This window comes from Ursus americanus, chromosome 19 (genome assembly GCF_024610735.1).
Source record: "Ursus americanus isolate L20-20 chromosome 19, mUrsAme1.1.p, whole genome shotgun sequence".
Taxonomy (NCBI): Eukaryota; Metazoa; Chordata; class Mammalia; order Carnivora; family Ursidae; genus Ursus; species Ursus americanus.
Genome location: NC_142145.1, coordinates 38608507 through 38634148, shown reverse-complemented (window position 1 = coordinate 38634148; position 25642 = coordinate 38608507). Strand labels below are relative to the sequence as shown.

The 25642-nt window shown below is 43.4% G+C and overlaps 1 protein-coding gene across 2 annotated transcripts in view; it reads right to left on the bottom strand.

Moving 5' to 3' along the window:
• Nucleotides 1–576: 576 nt before the first annotated feature.
• GAREM1 (GRB2 associated regulator of MAPK1 subtype 1) overlaps nucleotides 577–25642 on the bottom strand; it is a 196520-nt gene continuing 171454 nt past the window's right edge. The window contains exons 4-6 of one of the 2 annotated variants that reach the window (XM_045781912.2): nucleotides 22134–23306; nucleotides 7238–7404; nucleotides 577–5776 (exon numbers count right to left, since the gene is read on the bottom strand). In XM_045781912.2, coding sequence (XP_045637868.1) covers nucleotides 4879–5776; nucleotides 7238–7404; nucleotides 22134–23306 — 2238 coding nt within the window. In that variant the 3' untranslated portion in view covers nucleotides 577–4878. The remainder of the gene's footprint in view (nucleotides 5777–7237; nucleotides 7405–22133; nucleotides 23307–25642) is intronic. The other variant, XM_045781913.2, reaches the window with a different exon arrangement.

Here is a 25642-nt window from a genome sequence, read left to right as displayed (position 1 = left end):
GCCTCTCAACCCCTTGACCCTCCCCTAAAGCCTCTCCACAAAATGGTCTGAGGCTATTTCATGCTATTTCGAGTAAAATAGAAGCTCTCCCAAGCAACCCCCACTTGTCATTTGCCAGCTTCTCTGTAAAACTCACTGGTGGATGTCGCAGCAAGCCGAAGACTCAAGACTTTCTCCAGTAACCCCCACCACCTCTCACCACTTATGCTGGCTGTAATTACATAAATTCAACTGTGTCTAAGCCCCAGAGAGAGGAATGTGTATTGTTTCTGTCCCCCATACAAACATGGACTCTTTCTCTTTTTTCTTCAAGCTCGGCAGTTCATCTGTATTTCCTTTTGTTCTAACTCCTGACCACACAGGTACTGGGTTTCCTCTGAATGCCAGCAAGTGACCTGGTTCCCAGCTTCTTCTTTGTTCGATAGCCATTGTCTTCAGTCTCTTAGTACGGAACGAATGGGCTTGCAGCATTAAGAATCCCTTCAGATGCGTTCTCATCTCCTTCATGAGGATGGGGAAGAGAATTCTAGAAAGCTATGCACTAGGTCCGACTCACTAAGGAATTGCAAGAGGAGCAACTTTTAAATTTTCTTTATTTATAGACATTTCGGAACCATGTAAATCAACAATGAATTTTTTTAGACATAACATACCATGTTTATCTTGAGGTACACATTGGGCCCATTAGATAATGCTCTGGAAAGTAATACAACTGTTAACTGGTAGTTAACACCCCCAGTTTTCCAAGCAAAGAAACTATAAAGACGGTTACAAAATGCTTTGAAAAGAATATACCCTTTCCATTTAAATCAAAGAAAACTCCCCCAATTTTTAATTAATTGAGTTCAATTTTTAGGCTTAGCTTAAACAATATTTTAAACGGAACTTAATATGAAAATGGGAGAAGAGGTTGACAACTAAGAAATTATCTGAGCCCGACTACATGAGATTGTAAACAAAGGAAATTTGTAATCTGATAAGCTCATTACAAAATTCATAGCCTAAAAATTAGACAGAGCAGCAAAATTACAGAAGATATTTGTACGTAGTTTTAACTGAAATCACGTTTACCCCTTGTTTCTGGTTTTCACAATGAGATAAATTTTAAAACACCAAGTTTTAAAGACTAAACTGCAATGTGACTTGGCAAGAAGGGGCCATGAGAATTCCACAATATTACAACCCCACAGCATAAAAATCCCACTTTCCATCATTTGCAGTCTGGGCATTTTACCCTTCTTGCCCTAGCAGCCCATTGCCTTAACATTACTAGATCAAGAGTGGGAATTGACAGAATGGTCATAGTTTCTGAAAGTCTCATGTGTCCAACAGCAGATGTAACTTTCCTGGGGGACTGACCTTGAAATTTCCTTTCAATGGTTCACGAGGTACTTTGGAAAACCGTTTTTCCAGTTTGTTATTCAGAATGTTAATTTTATGCTCTTTAGGCATGATGAGTAGTGACTTGTTACACAAAGTGTTTGGAAAATGAAGGACCCTCTATCCATCCACATCCACCCCCTGAACTTCTCAAGGAATTGGATGGATGGTGTGCAGGTGGTTCTGGAATGTGAGCAGAGGGTGCTTGTGCATGTGTCTGAAAACAGTTGGAATGGATTGTCATAACAGTTACCCATAAGATTGTTTTATTTCTACACGAGACAAGAATAAACACAGCAATTTAGTCGAATGGGCAGCTTGCTGCAACTTCATAAACTTGAATGGTATGTGTGGGTGAAAGAGTCTAAATGTAAATTTCACAGTTCATAAAGTTGAGCAGCTCAACTTCAAGATTCTGAGAAAGAATTGGTCTGGGAGTGCGTGAGTGCTCCCTTCCAGCATGAGTTAGGTCCCTAGTCTACACCTTAGCTGCTTGGTTTGGCTTATTGCTGATTTTCTTTTCTGATGGGGGCCATGAATTTAAACCCCAAGAAGGGCCCTGTTTAAACACTTTCCCCCGAGCCCCACAGTCACCGTACTGACTGGAAGGAACCTGCCAGATCTGCTCAGTCTTGACCTGGTTGGTTAGAATACGTCCTGCTTCTGGGGATCTCTCTACATGGTTTCTCACTGCGCAGCTGCAGCTCTTGGAAGGGAAAGGCTGGTTCCTCCCGGCCTCCGCGCTGCGTTTCTTGCCATGATTCTCTCTGCCTGTGCGTACCTTGTCTAGTCAGGGTGCCAAGGTCCTCTGCGGACAAGTGTTCAGCTCAGGAATGACAACTACATCTATCTATGCCTTTAGAGATGCCAGAAGATAGTTATCACGGTTAAAAACATTCCGAATTGGTCAAAGAGAACATCAGCCAGTGGGAGTCTGAGATACTTTCTGCCTCCAACATATTCCAAGTTTTCACGATCACGTGGTGTTGATTTTCCTACCCCTTTTAATAGAGGCTGCCATTTCTCCCATCTGTGGCTTCTTTAAAGACAGAACACACTTAACTCTCCATACATCGAACTGCCCAGAAGATTTCACATCTCTCTCACTCACACATATGCAGTCTCAGCAACTGTGATTTTTAAATATAAACATTATGAGCTCCAAGAGGGCTTTTTTTTCAGCATTATCGAGTCATACCAGCAGTGTGCCTGGCAATAAAAGGTGCTCAACAAATTTGAATACATGACCCAAAGGCCATAGCGCCTGCCCCCAAGTAGCCGCTATGTTGCCACCAATACAAACTTGATAGAAACATGCCAGGACAAAACCCAGAAACTATTTGTGTCAAGTGTTTGCAAAAGAAAAAACAAAAAGAAAAGAGAAACATACAAGGAGTCAGCTGTTTAGGTGGGCAGCCTTCATAGTAAACCCGAACCCACGCCTCCTCCCACCTGAATTTGAGAATTGTGCCCAAGGGTCAGGTGCTAAAGAAAAACACGCAGTGTTTCAACTGCATCCTGTTTTTATTCTCGAAGACAGCTCTGAGAGGTTATTGGTGCTATGGAAGCTTGCTCACACAGAAGGATGTTTTTTAAACGTGACAATTACTGACGGGTCTCATGTCATGTGAGTGCAGTACCAGACACTTCCATATAGATTTTTCAGTTACTTCTGAAGGGGCACTAACCAGTCCGACAAATTGTACAGGATACTCTCCTTATGGGACACATTTTACCTAGAGTATGTACATTTTGGGAGATGTGTTAAGGGGGAAAAATGCCTTAAAAAAAAAAGATTTAGGATGGAAAATGAGAAGAGGTATCAATTCACCTCAATTCTAAACCAGGAGATGGATTAAGAACATCTTTAACGTCAAGAAACAAAGCCATAGTGCATACTGCCTGTTGTGCGATCGTGGATCTTGTCTTTACATTTGTTTATTTATTCTGGTGAGCAGGAAGGTGGATAAAAAGATAGAAGCCAATCCTGCAAGTCATACTGACCGCTGGTTGGCCGACCTCAGTCGCAGATGTCCGCACATCCACAATCAGACTGGGGGAGGCAGGGCTATGGCTGACGGCTTGCTCGAAGAACTAGCACTTCTCTAAGATTTACATTCCTTCAAAAAGTCAACAATGATGATGAGGCCATTATATTTTGGAACATTTAATCACATTTGGCAAAACCCGCCAGAATCACGTCCTGGAATTCTTGGAATAAAAGTATGGTGATAATGTAGTTTCTTTGGAAGAGAGGAAAGAAGAGGCTTATGAACGAAACAAGTGTACTTACTGATACTTTACAAAAAAATTACTCAAAAGATGAAGGTCGTCAGTCTGATTTCTGAGCTCTCCTGGAGCACAAACATGTGGAGACCACCTAACACGCTCCGAGAAATGCTCTCCAGACCTCTCGCTGTTAGACACCAGGAAAAGAAGACCCTCAAGCTGGAGATGAATTGCCCTCTGACAAGAAACTACCATTTTCCCAGACATCGGCATGCCAAGTGTTATATGCAAACCACCGCCCATGGGCTTAAGATCAAATTTAATTCTTTAATACAAACCCTCTGCTGATTTCTTCCAAGCTTGCAGTGATGAAGCCGAGTCAGACTGAGCTTCGAGGGGAAGGGTTCTGAGAATCTTTGGAATCATTCTGTCCACTCTTCCTAAGAGAATCAACTTTGTTAATGGCCCCAAACCTCAATGGATCTTTGAAAGTGAACAGATGTTATCTAAAATATCAGACTAGTGATGTTTAAAACATATGTTTGTATTGTGTATACATATATACACATATATGCATATGTTCTGGGTTTTTTTCCCCCCCACTGCTCAATAAAATTAGCAGCAGTTACAGATGAATTATTGTGGTCATGATTTGTATTATTTCATACATCCTCTATCAACACACGACTTTTGGAAAATGCCTTTTGATGAAAAGATCCCCACCAAGCATAAAACAAACAGTAAAGTGTCATTTCATATTACTAACATTTTCAGGCACAAGAGTAAAACAATTAGCACTGAGCAATCCAAACGACAGAGCACAGAATAGTTAATTGTCTAAAGTCGATTCCCCCAAAGGAAAGAACTGTTGCTCAAAAACTGGTTTTTTTTTTTAAAGTTTTTTGTTTTTTTTTGTTTTTTTGATTCTTATGGTTTTCAGCTTTGGCTATTTTGTAATAAATATCATACCTTCTCGCATAAACCTACTTGGGTGAGAATTACTTCTCTGAACATGCCTTTTGTCTTTTAGCAGCTGTTGAGTGTTGAGTGACGTACAAGGCACACCTCTAAGTGTTCTGTACAGCATTTTTATTGATGTACAAAATAGCATGTTCGCCATTCAAAAACGTAGTCTGCATAGTAAGAGTTTCTCTTATCCCTATTTACAGAGAAGGTTTGTAGTGCAAAAAACATGGAATTGTGTCCCAGCCCACCCCTTCTAGCACACACGCTTGTCCGTTTTGTTCAATGCTAGCTGGGGTTATTTGGCTATATTTTGGGCCTCCAGCCATTAATGAATTGCATTATTTTCTTCACCTGCAGTTTGCTCAATTTGAAATCCTCCGAGAGGATTTCTTCCGTTAGCTGGACGAGCAAATTGCCATCGATCTTTTCAGTAACGAAGAACGATATGACATCTTCAGACAAACCAATAAACCGTAACGACTTGGACACTTCTTCGATAGACAGTCCCGACAGGTCAGCGGGCGGCTGCCACGGGGAGCCGTCGCCACAGGACCTGGGGGCCAGCTGGAGGTGGAGCGGAGATGAGAAAGGGTAGGCGACGGAGAAGATGTCCTGCATGCCCTTTTTAACAAAATACTGGTCCTCAGAGAGGTCCGGCGACCCAGACTTGGGGTCTTCCTCAGCACCATCAATTTTCAGAGGCAAAGGAGAAGTGTCCGAGGCGGCCTTCTCTTCCACCGGTTTTGGAGCCCTGGGGGGTAAGGCAGGGCACGAAATACTCTGCTTTGTTGTGCCAGGAGCCAGCGTTTTCTCGTCTGTGCTCTCCACAGAGTAGCTGGCTGACTTGGGACAGGCAGAGACGCTGCCGCTGAATTCTGAAGTGACGGAGCCGGGGGGACTGGCCGAGAGCTCGTGGCCGTCCAAACCGAAGGGTGCTGGGCAGTTTCTCTTTGGTGTGCCTGGTGTCTTCTGTCTGGGGTAACTGTAACTCCTGCTTGGACCCAGCAGGCAGTCACTCCTGGTCTGGCTCTCCGACGCTCCCGAGTAATGGTTGGGCCACGAGAGCCTGGAGGAGAGAGTGTCAGCAGAGGGACTTCCCATTGGGGACTTCAGGTCCACGGAATCAGTTTTCACGCGGGTACAGGGATAGCAGGACACAGGAGCGCTTTCGGAAGGACTCGTGTCGCTCTTAGGAACGCTGCTTAAAAGCAAACACAGAAAGGGAGGTGAGAAAAAAGTAAAAGCCAAATATCAAGCTGACCCTTATCCCCCGGATGTCACTTCTGAATAGAAAAGGAAGGTTAGGAAGAAAAATGGCAGTATTTCTTATCATGAATTCGATAAAATACCTGCTAACTTCACCAGGTTTTAAAAAAAGTTTTTAAGTTAGTAAAATACATTGACAATGACACATATGTGAATTATGATTTAAAAGGTTGTAGTAGAGGTGGCAAATATATAATTTTTTTTTTTAAACTAACGAGAAAATCACTGTGAGTGGGTGCCTGGATATTTACGGTGAGAAAAATTCTTAAGCCATGGTTAGGCTCATCACCAACAGGTCATGTGAATGGTGAGTCACGTCTGCAGCAGGAAAAGGTGGCGGGAGGGCTGCAAATGGGGGCCTCGTGCCTGTCGTCCTTGTGCCATGTGACAAGACTGCAGCACCCGCACCTGTGACTCTACTTCCATTCAAAAGTCTGAGGTGAGAAGAAATGCGTCAAACACAATGCTTGCCTTGGCTTCTATTCAACTGAATGAAACTAGCATAAGGATTTAAACGTCCAGAGAACAAAAAATAACCGCAAAAGAAAGCTATTTTCAATGGTGAAGACCCTACGTGGAGTGGTGCCTTCAGCTGGGGGACCATATTTTAAGAGTGACAGGGAAGCCTGGGTGTGCTCGGAGGTGGGGTGACCAGGCTGATGAGGGACCAGGCATTGATGCCAGGGGAAACAGGTGGCAGAGCTGAGGCGATCTCTTTGGAGAAGAGAAGACTTACATCTTAGCTGACTTCAAATTGTTCACAGGCTGACAAAGAGAAGCAGGGAGGATCTATTTTTTTGTTTTCCTAGATGTAAGACAGCTGAAAGTTACACGGAGATAGATTTCAACTGGGTATAGTGAAAGATTACCAAAAATCATTGGCGTTTGCCAACGATGGAATGAGCCGCCGGCAAAAGAAGGAGCTCACAGCACTGGAAGGATCCAGACAGAAGCGAACGGCTACCAGACCACAGTGGTCAAGAAGGGATTCCCGTACTGGGTGGAAAGGCAGAGCACAGCCAACAGGACCCTTTCAACTCTAGGTCCCAGCGGAAGGTACTGTCTGTGTGCTTGTGCAGAAGTCGGAGTGGAAAGAATGAGATATTGGTTTGTGAGAACCGGTGGCACTCCATGGCTTCCTTTAAAGAGAATCCAGTTGGCCTTTATGGCTGAGTTTCTCATGAAGACTGGTTTCTTTTCTTCCTAGGACCCTGGCTCTTCCAGCCTAACCTGAAACCAACAGGGGCCCCATCATGCTTTTCTAGTGAAATTCTTCTGTGTTTAAGGAACGTTTCCTCTCCCCCCTCCTGCCTAGGCTACAGCTACCTTGACACTGTTCTCAAGAACCGGTGAGCTGGCCGACAAGAAGACACGTGCCCTGGCGTTCAAGACTTACATGTCGTGCAGCCCTGAAGAATAGTAGGACAAGGTGGGGCTGGGAGAGCGAGTCTGCTGCCGCGCTGGCTTGGCTGTACGAGGAGGGACCGAGGGGCTTGTGGACAAAGGCTTTGCGCTTCGGGGTGGAACAGGAGGGGCGTTCAGGAGCCGGCACTCTTCCCTGACCTGGCGCAGAAAAGAACACTCTGGGTTAGCAACAGACTGACAACGGGTCAAGTTGCTACTCTTAAACAGTAACAGCAGGGGGGTGAGGGAGGGAGAGAGAAGACTGCAGCACCCAAGGAGGATGATAAACACAGATGTTGCCCGAGATCAAACCCACGCCTGTCGCGAACTTGCCGGGACAGACGGATTTTCAAGGGGACTGCTTGGCCAATGCCAGTCACAGCCAGTAACGTGCACGACAGCGAGTTAAAGGGCTCGTGATATGTGAGCTGTATAAAACGAGGTATTAAGAAAATAAGGACGAAGGCAATCATGATCTTAACAGAGGGTCAAACTCTTCTATTGGGTTGTGTTTATTCCCTGTTCAAACCGAATTCAGTGTGATCCAGACCTTAGGGACTGGAGGCTCTTCTCCTTCTGAAGTTATATGCAGGGATCCTCACTCCTAAGTGTGCTTGTGAATCACCCGGGGATCTTGTCGATATGTAGACTCTGACTCGGCAGACCTAGGGCCCGGGAACCTGCATTTCTAACCAGCTCCCGGGTGCCACTGGTGCCACTGGAACAAGGCTGCAGATGGGGTAGGGAGGCCGACTTCCAAACCCCAAACACAGCACTTGTCATGAGAGCTGCCTCTAACTTCCTTCAGCTTCACCTTGGAGAGGATTAGGTGACCTGTGATGTCCATGGCTTGCGTGAGTCTGTGGGCTGTTACCACCCCCCCCTCGCCCCCTGCCGTTTCTTTGCCATTCACAAAGGCATTCGAGAACAGGGTTCTTTTAATGAAGCTGACATTTTTTAATGTACTTCTCTGTGTCAGGCAGCAGGGGGCAGTTTATACCCGGTGCTGCTGGTCTACCCTAAGCCACACAGGTAAAAACAGCCAATTCTGACTTCGTCAAAAACGTCCTTGCTTGCTTTTAGGCTGTGTTCCCAGCAATTTTTTCGCCTTTGCCTTCAATTTCTTTCTGTCCCAGCAGCTCTGGGGTAATGAGGACAATGAAACAGCAAGCTTCCATTAGCTTTGGTATTGGGTTTACTTAAGACCGAGTAAAATAGGTTCCCGTGACATTGCATCTTCCACCACCAACAAGGCACACTGGGCCTCTAACTGGCTTCCAAGACCTGAGTCGCTTGCCAGAAAAAACCAGATGTTAGGAAAAGTCACATGACCACGCAGACCTCAGTTCTAAGTGACATGGAAGCAATTTAGAAAGTCTCATCTGTTGCATTTCTTCCTAGCGCGGAGGATCCTTGCTCCCACCCGCAGGACCCACAGCCCAGGTTACTGGGACCCACCGGCGATCGTTTTTCATTTGGAAAAGCTCTTTAGTCCGAAACGAAGTATTCTGAGCAGCAGATTTTCTTCTCCAATAGCTGTAGGCTTTATTACCCTTTTGAGTTTTTAAAAAGGAGGTGGATGACTACAGAAAGAAAATCTGGGAGGACATGGGTTTGGATAAGGAAGAGAGAGAGAGGACCCTTCAGCTGGCCCGGGGCGGCGGGGGGGGGGGGGTTGGTGGGACGACTCCTGCACCCCTGGAGGGTCTCCTTTCCTTAAGGAGCCGAGAACCAACTAAGACACTGAAAGGCTCGGGCTGGGTTACCCCACTGGCTGGCTTTCAGGAGTAATACTGGTTACAAAATAAGTAACCAAGACAGTGAGTCAGCTTCCGTCTTGTTAGTGATTTGAACAGGAGCCAACTACCTTTCTTTTCTTTCTCAGGGAGTATCTATAGAGTCTAGGATGCATGGGTGTTACTTTACATGTGCCTGATTTTGTGTATGCTTACGGTAACAGGAATCATGGAAAACATAAGATAAGGAGCCTGTCCCATAACTCTTTAATTTTTAAAATAAACAGTCCCTTCTCAATACCGAGTTAGAGAAGAGCACGGGGAAAACATAGTTCATGCTGAATTTGATTTAGAAATGTCTAAGTTCTGGGAGTAGTCATTAACTGTGACGTTTCATTAGGGCTCACTTACCTAGATGTCAATTATGATATGCTGAGATGTCCATGACAATACGCATTTTAATTTAAAGTAACTGACTGACTTAGGTCTTAGAACACAGAAAAGCAGCCACCCGTACTTGAATTTGACCTATGGGAAGTCCCCTCTTCCTGTTCTTATAAGTAACTCCAGGCACTCAAGGTCACTTAGAGCTGGTTCTGTCACCTACTTCCGTCGCTGTGCAGTCCTGAAGAGCTTTCCAATAGGTTTCCCACATGAGAGGAGGAGTGGGGAGGAAGAAGTGAAAAGAAGCATTTGTAGGGGACAGGGTCCGGGGAGGTGAGCCACGGCTAACTGGAGTGTTTATAGCTAAACCCTAGACTGTATCGGAGATACAGGAAGTGTTTGGGGTGGCCACAGGACTCCTGCAAGGGCTAAGAGTGTGTGCACGTGTGTGTGTGCGTGGTTCTTGCTCTTAAAGGATGGGGTGGTGTCAGTGAAGAGATGCTATTCGAAGGCCAGAGAAACGTTCTCTTCCATTGTGACAAGAGGCCTGTTTGGGTGTCATTGTGAGTTCAGTGGCAAGGAATTAGGCTGATTTGAAATCCATTTTGGAGAAAAGGTAGTTGAAAAACAAAACAAAAAAATGACTTTCAAAGGACCTGGTCCATGACAAGAATTCAGGTAATTTTGTCGAGGCACAACAGGGCCGGCCTGTGCTCCTCGAAGCAGGTGCTCTCTACCTACTACTTCCAACTTGTTACTTCCTTTCTTTCTACTTGAAAGATTTTATTTTTTTTAAAATCATCCCTACACCCAATGTGGGGCTCTAACTCACAACCCCGAGACCAAGAGTCGCGTGCTCGGCTGACTGAGCCAGCCAGGCGCCCTTCAACTTGTTACTTTCCACTTGTTGCCACAGATTCTCAAACGAAGTCATATGCAGTTTATGGGAAAAACGACATGCTTTGGTGAAATACATACATTTTGGGATCCAGAAGTACAAATAGTGAGGGTTTGTTGTGCCATTTCACTTCCTACCTCCTCCACCCTAACAGTAATTGATCTACTTTGCTTCTTGACTGGATTCAACATGGGACATGTATATCCAAGAGGAGTGTAGTTCTATTTGAAATGAATTTTATCTGACAATAAAAGGCAATTTACAAGACTGGATGGCCAATCACCCTGCTTCCAGTTTCCCTCATACTCAATTTCACTTTCAAGTGCTACATTTTCAGTGGATTCCTTCTAAAAGTCCCAGCATGTGGCTTTCATCACGTTATTTCCCATCTCCAGTGGCACCCTTTGATTGTTGGGTAAAGTCCAGCCTCCCCTGCTTCCCACTGAAGCCTTCTGCAGTCTTTCTAGCTATATCTGGTAGCCACAGAAATTATCCATCTTATTTCTTCTTTCTAGTTACTTCTCCCACCATTCCTCTATATGAACACACAGGTCCACCCAAAGAGGCAGATTCACGGTCACCTAGACACACCTGTCCTTGTCTGCTCCTCTCTGCTGTGGTCATTACTGCCTGTCTCTTCCAAAATGCCATTTCCCAAGGCCCAGTCCCAAACATTACATGCTCAGTCTGGGGCCGCTGCACGTGGCCACCAGTACGTGTCACTGCTTCTGAACTCAGCTCACACTGTTTATATTTACTTACTTTCCATGTATAGTCAATTAGCCTACAAGTGAAAATGGTAGGGACTGTCATCGTTGTTATTGGTACCCTGTGGATGACAGAGTTTGGGGATTCGTCACCTTGGGTACAAATATGTCCCACAGAATGCTAGGTAGAGGTTAACAGATGTCACACAAAAATACAACAAAAAGGTACTTTTATTTCAAAATGTATACTAGAAGAATGCCTTTTATATTTTTATGTGGAAATTGTTATTGATAAGTCATTTGGGCTGGATGTTAATTTTTGGTGCGTCCTCATATTAGCGTCAGTGTAGAGAAAAAAATGCGCCAGCAGACCTGGCCCTAAGACCGACCTCAACTCTACCACCACCACACTGGACATAGCAGGAGTGTGAAAGTGACAATGACGTATTTCTAAATTGGGAAATGTCAGCCCCCCCCGAATAATTACTATTCTAAATGAGGATATTACAGAATACACCACGGCTGGTGGACTAGAGTCCTCTTCCTCTCCGACGCAGCACGTATGGCAGCACAGGGAGGGTGAGGTGCCTGCGGATTATCAGGAATAAACCTCCAACACTGGTCCCAGGCGAGGGACTGGCACTGTTTTGAGACAGGTGTTACTGTCTATCGCAGATTATACACGACCTTTGCTACTGGTTGATCATTTCTGGTGAGTAATTTGGGTGTTTGCAGAGAAGCTCCTGGCATCTGCTGGTTTGGACAGGGTCAATGAGCACAACACGGACTCAGGTGGCAGCAGGGAGAGCTGGCTCCCTGCTGTCCCCAGAGCCTTGCTTCATGAAGTCTCCAGTCTAAGCTTTTCTCTCCAGGGCATCTGGGTGGTTCAGCTGGTTGAGCGTCTGACTCTTGATTTAGGCTCAGGTCATGATCTCAGGGTCATGGGATCGACCCTGAGTTGGGCTCTGCGCTCAGCGGGGAGTCTGCTTGAGATTCTCTCTCTCTCCCTCTGCCCCTCCCCCCGCTCAGACGCATGCACACAATCTCCCTCTAAAAATAAATAGATAAATAAATAAATAAACAAATAAATAAATAAATAAAACTTTTCCTTCCAGCAGTTACACTTCTAGTACAATGATCTCATCCTTGCTCCTTCCTGGCAGGGTCTTCCTTTTCATAAAATGCTCAATGATTAAATTCTTCTCCAATGTAAGATACCACTACTCAGGATTAAGACAACTGTCCTTAGCATTCATGCAGCAGACTGCTAACCCAGGGCTAAATATAAAGGTAATTTACTGACAGGTGGAAATGGTGAGTTCTGCTCTTTCTAGGACACTCTCTAGTCACCTTTCTTTAGTCTACGAGGCCTATTCACGTGACTGCCATCTAACACACTGACACAATTTAATAGGGTTTGAAGTAAGCTGTAAAAGGTGTCTAGGGGCTAAGGGCTGAGATCAGAGCCACTATCTACTTCCACTGTCCCTAAATGTCTGAAGAACATGTGGCCATCCCTTTCCCGTTTCCTACACACTACATTAATTCCATTTTGCTATTGATTTGTTCACATGTATGTTGAATGCCTATCACATGCTCACTGAGCTAGTGTTAAGTGTACAAAAATGAGTAAGCTCATGGAATTAGTTGGGAAGAAGAGAGACAAACATATAATCAAGAAACAGACTGGCCCTCTAATAACAGAAGTAAGACAAAAGTTAGTAGGAGCACCATTAATTTATTCAAGGTGATAGAAGAACAAAGTCATAGGAAATTGTACTGAGAAGGTCTTTAGGAAGAAGGAATTATGAGTGTGCAAAAGGTACCGAGTCTGAAAAAACCCACCAGTGTGATGCTTGGGTCTTGGGGCTTCAAAGATGAAGCAATACTGGTGCTATTTATCAGACAGAAACTTAGAAGGAAGAACGGAGCTTGGGAGAAACCAAGGAGTTAAGTTTTGAAAACACTGAGCTTGAGCTGGACGTTCGACCGACAGAATCTGCATGATGGGGGCCTTGGGCTCTCAGATGAGAAGCAAAGAAGGCCGAACACCTAAGGAATGGGCAGAAGACGAGACAAAGAAGGAGGAAACAAATGACTAGATCTTACCACTCCCAGAACAGAATCCTGCCAAATGGTGTCAAATAAGTGAAGGGAGGGGAGGACAGCAGGAGAATGGCAGTGTAAGGATGGAAGGATGTCAGGAAGTCAGGAAAGGTCTGGAAGATATGTGAGAGTTAGCAGGTCACTGGGGATCTTAGCAAAAGAAGTCAGAATGAAAAAAAAGTAAAAGAAAAAAGCTTGGAAGACAGATTCCAGTGAGTCAAAGGCAGAACAGGAGGTGAGGGTGGAGTTGGGAGGGCACATCACTCTTTTCAAGAATACTGACCAGAAAGGAAGGGAAGAGGCAGTTATTAGAAAGGGACAGTGGATTGAAGAAGGAATGGCTTTTTTTTCCCCTAAGCTTGGGGGGGAAAATGTGCCTGGGTATGCACATGCACACACATAATAACCTGGAGGTTGAGTGCTTACTGACTCCCAGGACCTATGCTTTCCCTTCATGTAAGGAGACAGAGGAGAACAGACATTTTTCCATTGCTTTCTGCCTTGGCCATTCCACCACTGGCCACTGTAAAGCTAGAAAAGAAATTAGTGGCAACTTATTGTCTAACAGCAAGAGTAAAGATGGCACACACCGCCAACAGAATGAATGACTTTGGAAAGCTTTGTGTTTTTAAGTGAAGGCGTGGTCAACAAAGTCAAAACCCAACCCCAATCTTTGGTCAAAATCAAACACGTCATAGAATGGGACTATTTTATTTTCAGAATACTGTCCACAAAATTTAACTTGCTTTCCTGACTCTGGGAATAGCATTTAACCTTCCTTTCCCCTCTCCACTCCCTCCAGCTCCAACTCTGTGTGGCTGGGAGGGAACTGAGCACAGTGTAAAGGACCAATAATTTATGAAAAATGGACAAGAAGATCTTCTCCCTAAATAGCCACATGTTAAAAGTAATGCATGAGAATTTTGTTCAAAGCACAAAGCTCATTATTGCGTGGTTGGAAAACAAGGTTACATGTATTTGTTAATGTATGTTTATTATATGTAACATTTGTTACACACAATTGGACCATTTTATATACATTAGCTCGGATCTAATTTCTTTCTCCTGTGACATTAAGTTTTTCTGACACTTCCTAGGGATTAAAAGAATACAAGAAACCAAAGACACATCAAGTGTTTATGAAACAGCACAGTGTAGGGATGGGGGTTTTGGTATAGTATTTCTTGGCAAGTTTTCATTTCTTGGAATTCTACTTGTCTTCTATGGAAGAAATAACACTTTTTATACCCTTTCACTAACTGGACCATAGGACCACTGGACCGCTTAAGAAAAGAAAATGGAACACTTACTGTGACATCTTTTGTGTAGCCATCTTTTTTGGGGAAAAAATCAATTTTATCGCAGTGTACTCAACTTCTAAATCCATGGCGATGGATCTGGAGACACCTGCTGACAAGGCCATACACTTCCCTTGTCTGTGGTTTAACATGTACCATCACACGCCCGTGGGTGAAAATCTTCTGTCTCAAAGATCATGCTGCTTAGAATTGTGGGCAGTCGCCGAAGAGATTTCGGCATCACTTAGGCGGAGTGAAGATCATTTTGTTTCTTTGTTGACAATGATTCAGAAAATATACAGATACTTTAAGTGAGCTTGATCTATGACTGGACTCACCTGCACTGTGAGTTTTCTTCTCTAAAAAGCCGACTTCAGGATATTGTCAGCAATCGAAAGAAAGGAGTTTTGTAACCATGCTTCCCTGAACTTTGCAACTTTGCCTTCACTGCATGCCCTCTGCCCTGGATTTTATATTGCTTCCCACACTCCCTCTCCCAGATAACAAAATCATTACAGCCTTAAGAAATCTTATTTATAAAGAGGCTTTTATACAAAGAGTTCATAACCCTGTCACATACCCATCAGGATATTTTCAGCCAAACACAAATGAAAGTTTATAATGACAAAATAGCAATAAATGAAACTCTATGTGATTAATTACGCAAGGGCAAATGTGATTTACACTCAAAATCCTGACTCTTAGATGAATGCTTATTTTTTTTCTTCTTCTTCCAGTTTTATACACTGACGATAAGGACCTAAAGAGAGACCTGGGTTTGAAATGACCTCCAATCTCCAAGCCTCGGGCGCAGGAGGCAAGGCGGAGGCCACTCACTGGGAGGCAAGAAGGGCAAGTGGTTCTGAAAAGAATACTTGTTTAAATTCTAGGGTGCTTCAATGGACTCAGAAGAAGGAATACGCTATTGGGGCAGAGAATAAAGCCCTCTTCTGAGCAAGGAGTATAATACGTGATAGATATATTTAAATAGTATATAACCTTCACATTAATGTGATTTTGTGCAAATGGTACTCAAGAGTGCAGATTTGAAACAAGAGCTATCCCACAGAATATTATAATTATTAGCATTCTCATCATTGAGAGTTTCAAATGGATACAGGAGAAAAACATTTCTTGGTTTAGAAGGTTTCACTGAAAAACAAATAACCTACATGAAACCAGAGGCAATTAGTTTCAAATTACCAAAACACAGTAATAATTTAGTCCTTATTTCAATTAACAAATGGGAACGTAGGTATGGCTTGCTCTCAGAGTACTCCTCAAAAGTCGTAATTAAAATTAATTAAATGTCAAATGCCTTAGGAGACCTCATTAATTAGCGGAATCCTGAGTGAATCTTTTTGTAGAGCCAATTACTTTGAAAAATAAATAGTCACTTCCAGATTAATCTTTTTAGTACCTAAACCTGAATATTAATATGTCATATTTATTTAAGAAAATCTGTCTTTTAATGCCTTTTCTAACATTAACATTTGGTACAGGGCAGAAGCCCAAAGACAAAATAAAGTAAAAACTCACAGTCAAATCAGTTCTCATAGCCACTTCCCTTAGTTTATGAACAAACATCTTTTTATAGCTTTTTCCTAACTTTGGTAGTCATGTGAGGTCCCTAATTCTGTAGGGTGGATACCTCCAGGTGATGACACCATGACCTAGCCATGCTGAGGAACAGAATTTGCCAAGGCAACTTGTCAGTCGTTTTTTTTTTTTTTTTTAAGATTTATTTATTTATTATTTATTTGTCAGAGAGAGAGAGGGAGGGAGAGCGTGAACAGGGGGGAGCAGCAGAGGCAGAGGGAGAAGCAGGCTCCCTGCCAGGCAAGAAGCCCGATGCGGAGCTCGATCCCAGGACCCTGGAATCATGACCTGAGCCGATGACGGATGTTTCACCGACTGAGCCACCAGACGTCCTGGCAACTTGTTAGTCTTCACATTTCTATACAGGTTTGTCTGGGAATTCCAGTTTCCTGACATGTGTTTGCAGCCTTAGAGTCTCCTGTGGCTTTTTCACAGGTACTCTGAAGCTCCTCAAAACCCCCAACTGCCGCCAGGAAAGGCCCCACATTACTGGGGTCCGGGACGCTGAGCATTTCTGTGCCTCTTTGGTGAGTACAAATCTGGCTCTGCAGCCGGGAACTATAACATGAACACCTAGCTTATCAAATGGATATTTTAAAAGTCAGATGAAAAGAATGTTTTGTTATTTTTAAACCCAATTAGGTTTTTGTAATATCTCAGAGAGCAGTAAAATGAAACTATCACACATGCTTTTGGAATGTGGGGATGAAGGGCCCCTGCCTGGGTGCTGGGCTGACAGTTGGAGGGAGAAGTGCGTGTTCCCATCAGCTTCCTTGACTCTTTGAAGAGGCCTTATTCCTTCATTAAGAAAGGACTGAAGGAAAAAACCTCCGAAAAATCATTTTCCATCTGACCCTAAATTGGAATCTGTCTCCTATTAAGTTACGGCTACTATTTATCGAACGCTTACCAAGTAAGTGCCAGGGAACAGTGCCAAGTACTCTGTACCGTACAACAACGCAATGAAGAAGCTGTTATTCTCCCCACAGGAACTGACTCAGGGAGGTTAAGTATTTGCCAAAGGTACGAAGCTACTATGTGGTGGAGTGAGGAGGATTCAAATCCATGGCTCTGTTTTTTTTTTTTTTTTTTAAAGTAGTCTTCACACCCAGCATGGCGCCCAATGCAGGGCTTGAACTCACTTCTTTGAGATCAAAACCTGAGCTGAGATCAAGAGTTGGATGCTTAGCCAACGGAGCCACCCAGGCACCCCTCAAATTCATGGCCTTAATGTGATGTTACATGCCTCTAATTATCTCCCACATAGGGTGGCAGATCACTTCTCTCCCTGCTTCTAGTTAAATGCCACTGAGATGGGGAAATGAAGACTCCTGGGATGCTTGGCATTTCTTCACATTTTCTCATCAGTTGTTCAGCCTGTCTGAGGCAGATCGGATACTCCGACTCACTGCTGTATAGCTCAGTCCGTTTTCCCAAGCACCTACTGGACTAGGTCCAATCAAATGTGGCATTAAATTCACCCTGTAAGTCTTATTCTTCCCAAACACCAACGACACACCGCGTTCCACTGAAGGAACTTTATTTCTGATGGACTTTCAGCCTTGCACAGCGAGCATGCTATCAGCCCATCTGACAGCAAATCCCTGCTCCTAGTTTCTCAGGGGCTCTGGGGCGTCCCTGTCTATTACCATGGTCCACAAACTTTTCACCAATCTGGCAATAATACTGCATTTAAAACAGTGGCTCACAACCTAGTTCCTTTTATGATTTTCTTCTCATGAACCTCAGGAACTGCTCTAATGTCAACAACCAAGCAAGACTGAACATAGTTTTTTCCTGTTACTGAAGGTGAGGGGGGATACTAATCCCTGGGTTCTGGATCCCCAGGTAGGATACTGCTGCATAAATGGTTTCGGAAGAGTCGTGGTCCTGCAGTTTTGATAATGGCTTGTAATTCCGTGTGTAGACCGGGGCAGTCTGGGACTCAAACCTTCTATTTATAGAATTTTATGCAATATAAAGTCTTTCCATGATTGCTCTCCAAAATGGCATCTTCTAAAGAGGGGGTAAAAACAGCTCTTGAAGACTGTCACTTGTTGAGTGTTTCTGGGTAAATATTTATTTACTTATTTATTTTAAAGATTTTATTTATTTATTTGACAGAGAAAGAGATAGTGTGAGAGGGAACACAAGCGGAGGAAGTGGGAGAGAGAGAAGCAGGCCTCCCGCTTGAGCAGGGAGCCCGATGTGGGGCTCGATCCCAAGACCCTGGGATTATGACCTGAGCCGAAGGCAGACACTTAATGACTGAGGCACCCAGGGGCCCCTCTGTAAACATTTTAGACTGATCAGCCAGTACCCAGAAAATTTAGATTATGGATAGAGGCCCATGATGCTAGTTAGGAAGCAGAGGATGTGTTTAGAATACAGGTATGAAGCAAAGGGTCGTCCACTTAAGAAGGACTGTCAGGTCATTCTGATTTGGGGGCGTGTTGCACAACTTAGAAAAGTGAAACTGTCACCATTCAGCGAGCTGGGTATGCTCCCCCAGTTTGGGCTCATCTACAACAATTCTGAGGGATACAAGTGGCTGCACCCCTCTTAAACTCAGCACGATGCTTACTTTTTCCTGGGATATTCCTATGGGGAAGGGAGTAGCCTCTCCTATTCTGGAGAAATAAGTGCCAGAGTTTTGTTTAAAAAAAAAAACAACTGTATTTAAAATAAAAAAAAAAAAAAACCAAAAAACCACCCAATTTTTCACATATAAATGAATCTGGTTTTGGCTCCCTATTCTGTTCCATGGTTTAATTTTTCTAGTTCCATGCAACTATTACAATTTTAATCACAATAATTTTAGAATAAATATTGATAGCTGTGAAGGAAAAAAAAACTGTACTCAACAATCTGTACAAAGATACACGAAGACTAGAGCATATTTCTAAACAGCCACATCAAATACAAAGTACAACAGGGCTACACCGATTACCCCTCCACTGCGGATTTTCTGTTTGACCCCACCACTTAGTTTTCCGCTTCAAGATACGGGGAGGAAAGTGCTGAACAGCACAACCCAGATGTCACCAGAATCGTAGCACAGTGCAGGAAACACAGTAAGCATTACTGTGGAAGGGCAAAGATTTACTCTCTTGGTTACAGAAAGAAACAAAGACCACCAAAATGTGCTGGAGACAGAGCACAAGTACGTGTTATAACTTCGGACACTAGTGTAGGAAGTGAAGGTTCAGAAGAGAAGAATTAGGAGACAAGGAACAGGTGGACATGCACGGGAGCCACTGAACCCCGGGACGTTAACATGACGGGGTCACGCACTGTGGCAAACAGAGTGCATTCGCCGATTACCAGCTTTGCTTCCCTTACTATGAAAGACATGCTTTCTTTGACCCTGTTCCACTGTTCAGCACCTTCAATCCCTAAAGACCTGGAGGGAGTTGTCACCTTCCCAGATGAGGTCTCACTTGAAAGCTTATCACCCTCTTTAATTATCAGGCAGGATGGCTGTTAGGTACATGGCATGTCTTTCTCCCAGGACTCACTCCAGTATAACTTTCCAAAGAAATTTTATTTAATTCTGTGGGAGCGCTTGAATTTATGCCCCATTAAAGTTCCCTTTTGAAAATTACAAGCTGAAGCCACATCTAACAATTATGACGTTTCTTTGGATCCCACACAGTTCCTAAAAATGGAAAACTCATTTCATGGTCACAGAGCCAATAAAAAATATGACTTCATTTGAAATGCCTAATTTTTTAAAGTAAATTAAGTGATTTCAGGTGTTTAAAAAAATTTTTTTAAAGATTTAGCATTCTATAAACATTGGACATGCTCTGAAAAGACTCTCTTGTAAGACATTACATTTGAGACTGGAGACCAAAATCTTTGCTTCTCCCGTGGTTTGCTTTTGCTTTCAAATTTAACTCTCATAATTTTTAGTACCAAGGTCAAGAATAGAGCCTCTTAATATTTATGTTCTTACTCATCTTTTATTACACCATAGAAAAAACAAGTGGCGCTAGCTTCCTATTTCTTAAAGACTTAGTTACATAATGACTTTGGGTATGACCATCATGAATGAGTCAATCGATCATTTAACAAACATGAGTCCCCACTATGTGCGAAGTAGGACCAAAGTTCTACAGGAACAGCTCATGTGGTCACACTCCTATTGAAGATCGGGGTTCCAAGCTTGTAGTAACATCAAATATGTAGTTGAGTTGAGACACACTGAACACTGCTTACTTTCCAGAAGGACCATCCCCTTACTTTTTACCTGCTTTTTTGCGGGTGGAGTGGGGTAAGGGAATTCCCTTTGTCACGAATAAAAATACCAAGGGCTCTAACTTCACCAAGACTGCCCTGAAATTTTCCATGGCCTCTACTAGGTACTGGAATCTCTGGGCTTGTGTCTTGAGGTCTGTGGAAGATCCTCCAGGGAACAAGGGAAAATCCAATCTCTGGGGAGTTCTTGTGTCCTAGAGCAAACAGCTGGGGGGGGGGGTCCCCCCTCAGGAAACTCTGTGGCAATGAGGGCCCTGCACGGACAGCGAAGCAGGACGCCTGGCACAAAGTGCTGCCTGACGTTCAGGGCTGTCCGTGATCTGGCTCCAGCCTTTTCAGCCATCACCGCCCTTCCTACATTCTAGTCACTCTATTCTTCTGACTCAACAGCACTTCCTATTTTCCCTCACCCGTCCCAGCTTCCTTCCACACCTTTGCTCATGCTCTTCTGTCTGGAATGGCCTTCTTTCTCATCTCTCTGCTATTCCAACTCATGCATGTTCTCTCAGCTCATTTAAAATGCCATCATCTCCGTGAAGACTTTTCTCCTGCATCACCCAACTAGAAGCTTCTTTCTCCTCTGAATTCCCACACACATTGTGTCTATCTCTCTTCTATTGTTTATCACATTTTAACCTGTATGACAGTCATCGCATTTCATCTGTTAACTTCCCTATAAAACTGAAAGATACCGGAGTCCACAGTGCAGGTCTTATTGGTGGTCCTATTTCTTGCATCCCACCCAGTATTTCCATGGTTTTGAAACTGGGTTCTGCACAGCTGCAGGGTTCCCCAGAGGCGTCCTGAGACCACCATGGGAAGCAGAAAGAATAGATGCATATGGAGATATCCTCCCCCTAAATGTACTTCAGTCAGATGGGTTGTGAATTCTATTTATTGTGATTTGGGGAAGCTTTTTTTTTTTCTTTAAGGATTCTGCCGGAGATAAGAAAAAAAAAAAACACCAAACAAAAACCATTGCAGTAAACACTGCCAAATAAACAAACAGAACTGTACCCAATGTCTCTAACGCTTTCTCAATTCAGATATAATTAAATCCAATGATTAAAAACAAGGAGCAAAGGTTCAGAGTGCCTGTCAATCAAAGAACACGGTCAAAACAGAGGGCCCTTTCTCCTGTCCCATACTGACCTTTATACAGTAAGATTTGATAGAAGCCTCTGGAGCCGTGAATGAGTTATTTTAAGGTGTTAAATAGAACCACTCTGGCTTGGGTTCTGCTCTGGTGTGTGTCCATGAACACAAGCACACCTACCATGGTTTGATCTCTGTAACTTCAGGGAAGTAGGAAGGGTTACAAATGACACTGATGTCTCTTGGTTCCTCCCCCCCTTGGAAACTCCCCCCAAATAAACCCACTCTTCCTTCAGTCTGCCCCACCGCAGTAACTGGCAGTAATATCCGCTCTGTTGCTCAGGCTGAAATTCTAGGAGTTGTCCTTGATTTCCCTCTTTCCTTCACTACCCACACCCGATTTATCAGTAAGTACCGTCGGGGCGTTCTGAAGCAGCTCGTTTCTCCCTGCCATCCGCTGCGACCCACTGCCTGGTTCGGGGCATCGTCATTTCGTACCTCCCTTACGTAATGCCTCTTCTCTGGTCTCCCACCGTCTGCCCTCTCCTCCTTATTACCCATTCTCCAGACAGCAGCGAAAGGCATGTCTAAACCTCTCCTCTTTCAAAACTCTCAAGGTTTAAAAACTTGAACTCCTAACTGGTAAAAATAATCTAGCCAGCATTTATATTTCACTCCAAATGAAGCAAATTTTCTCATTCCGATCATTTCCCACTGGGAAGTTATCATTAGGAAAGATACGTGAGTAGGTGACCGAGCAGAGTTGGAAGGACTGACGCATCACTCGAGAACACAAATGACTTACGGCGTCAGATTTCGGAGGCACTGGAGGTGGAGGTAGGGCAATCTCTGAAGACTTCATGGCTGCTCCCAGAGTTCCCGGGACAGGAAGAGGAGAGGTTGCACATTTGGACCGAACGGAACCTCTAGACTGATCGCATCTGCTCTTCTCGCTCAGGGAACGAGTGAGAGGCTGATGGCTGGGCTTGCCGTCCTCTAGCCAGAGCTCTTCATAAGGAAGTTCTGACTTCCCCGGGATGCCTGCTGATTCTTCCCCGGCTTCCGGGAAAAGGTAGTCGCTCCCACTGTCACCCAGGTCCTGATAGGGCAGGATGTCATGAGGAAAGGGGGCCCACTCTCCCCCCAGGTCCCTGCAGCCATGGAGGTTCACCTCACTGTTGCCATGGAGATTGTTGCCATACACACAGACGGAGAGCCGGTGGAAGGACTGGGTGAGCTCATCGCGGGCGTAGCTAAGAGAATTGGGCACGTGGTTGTGGCCAGAGCACCGGCCCTTCTTGGGGCTCTTGCAGTCCTCATTCCAGTCAGTTTTCACATCTCGGACAGCCCGGGAATACTCATCGATGTCGAACTGTTCTTGGCAGATACCCAGCCAGTGATGGACCAAGGTCTCGGGCCATATGTCTCCCTTTACCAAGTGTTCTGGGAGGCTAAACTTGGGGACAGTCAAGTGCAAAGGGAAGTGCATGGGGAGGATCTTGTTGTTGCGTAGCACACAGCAAACCACCACCGTCTTGGTCTGGATGTTCACAAACTTGTAGCGATGGCCCTCGCGGATGAAGTGGAGGTCATACGGGTTCCTGGGTGGAGGGCTGGGCACAGTCACGTTCACGGGGAGCCTGGTTTTCTCCACAATGTTGCGGATGGTGTGTTCGCCCTCCTGCATCTGAAGCTCCAGGGGACTCCGGGTGCTAAATCTGCCCTTGCACTGGAATGGCAGGCTAATGCTTTCATTGGTCCGGTGATTCATGCAAATCAGGCACGGCATTTTGCCTTTTCCCAGCTTGCTGATCGAATTGAGCTTCCCAATCTTTTTGAAGATAGTGTTGAGTCGTGACTTCTCCTTGAAAGTCTTTGCGTACAGGATTTCTGCCTGCCCCATGAGAGTGAGTTCATCCCCAGTGCAGAGGGTGATGTTATAAACTTCAGTGTCCTCATTGCATTCACCTGAAGCAACCTACAATAGGATAAATCAAGTTTTAGGTTAGTTGCCTTTAGTCCATTCCCACAGAAAAGTAGAGAACTTGCCATTAAGACACACAAGCACGCATACAAAGGAAAATGCTGTTCCCATACTAAATTTAGCCGCTCCATTTCTTTTATAATGTTTATATGGCTAACAGTAACAAGAAGATATTCGTTTAGACTTGTAAAAACACACTTTGTCCTGAAGAAATAAGCAATCTGTTCATTAGTAAAAATTTGGGAAATACGGAGAAACGACACAAAAAGAAAATAACGCCCACGGGCCTGACTCAGAAATAGCCACGGTTAATGGTTTGATAAACATTCTTCCAGTTTCTTTGTCTATGTAGAGTAGTCTATCATATGGATAATAATTCTGGGGCATTAATATTATCATTCTATCTCTTCCAGTTATAAAAAAATGGTTCCATGAAAACCACTGTAGAAAATTCCTTATTTTTTTTTTTTACTATTAAAATTTTATCAAATTTTCTAAGATTGGAATTGGGACAGAGGATGTAAAAATGTTTTATTTCTCCCTGTTCTTTAATTTTATTATACAAACTATTCATGTCCATTGGCAGAAATATTAGAAAATACAGAGGCAAAATGAACAAATTCTATAGTCTTACCACTAAATATAATCTATGCTAACAATTTTATATAAATAGAAAGAGACTATAGATGCATCATCTATCTTGGAGATATATAAATACACACACAAGTTTGTTGCTTTATTTCTCCCTGTTCTTTAATTTTATTATACAAACTATTCATGTTCATTGGCAGAAATACTAGAAAATACAGATGCAAAAATGAACAAACTCTATAGTCTTACCACTAAACATCTATCTTGGAGATATATAAATACACACACAATTTTGTTGCTTTGTTTCCCACTATATTCATTTTCTCCCGTTTAAGTATAAACCATCAGTTGCCAATACTGACCTTATGTATTTGATTATCTGGGCATATGCCTTAATTTATCTGACTAGTTCCTTATTGTTAGACAGATGGGTTTTCCCAATGTTTAGCAATTATAAATAGTACTGCAATTAATTTTTTTCAGTTCAACTATTTCCTTAGGATAAAGGCCCTGAAGTAGAATTGCATGGACAAAGCTATAGATATATATTTGAAAGGTCTAATGTGTATTTCCTATTGTGCTTCATCAATGTTATACCTATTTACACTTCTTCCACTTTATGAAATTATCTGTCTCTCCATACCCATGCTAACTAAGTTTAATGTTTACCAGTATTAAAGGTAAAGCACGCATCCTGCATTTATTTATTCACATTTTATTTTGATTTGATTTATTTGATTATTAGGATAGTGAAAATATTTTGGTATTTATTTATCTGGCCATTTAGATCTCTCCCTTTGTGAATGTTTTTTGTGCCCTTCACCCATTTTTCTATTGGGATGGTCATCTTACTGATTACTTTTTATGTCACATGAATGTCGTTTATGCTATGTATTTTCCTATTTGTTGTGTTAATTTCAACCTTATGATTTCTTTAAGTGCTAAGGTTTTTTCTTCCTATGTAGCAAACATTTTCAAAATTTTCCTTTGTAATTTCACCCTTGGACAGTATGCTTCTACTAGTTGAGATGATATAAAACAGTGGTTCTGAGTTAGGGGTGATTCTGCCCCCACTCTCCCGCCGCTGGGGACAATTGACCATGTCTGGAGACATTTATTGATTGTCATGGCTGGGAGGATGCTACTTACATCTAGCAGGTAGAGGCCAGGTATGTTGCTAAACACAGTACAATGAACAGAACAGCCCCTCACAGCAAAAAATTTTTTGTCCAGACTTCAGTAGTGCTGAGGTTGAGAAAAACTGAGATGATCAGCCAATATGTTCTTCTAGTATTTTGATGGTTTCATTTATTAGCTGTTTCACGGATTTAATTAAAATTTCTTTGATGGACTATTAAAGGTAGAGATCTAACTTTAGTTTTTTCTTAAAGATTTATTTATTTATTTGAGGGGGGAGGGGCAGAGAGAGACAGAGAGTCTTAAGAAGACTTCCCGCTGAGCACGGAGCCCAATGTGGGGCTTGATCTCATGACCCTGAGATCATGACCTGAGGGGGAACCAAAACTAGGATGCTTAACCAACTGTGCCACCTAGACACCCCCAACTTTAGGTTTTTAAACAGTTAACTGACTGTCCAGTATACTCCTTAAGTAACTATCTCCTTTCATCACTGATTGAAGTGCTACTTTGATCGTGTACTAAATTGATAAAATACATACACTCATTTGTATACTTATATTTGCATCTACTGGGAGGCCATTTATCCAAAGACCTTTCTG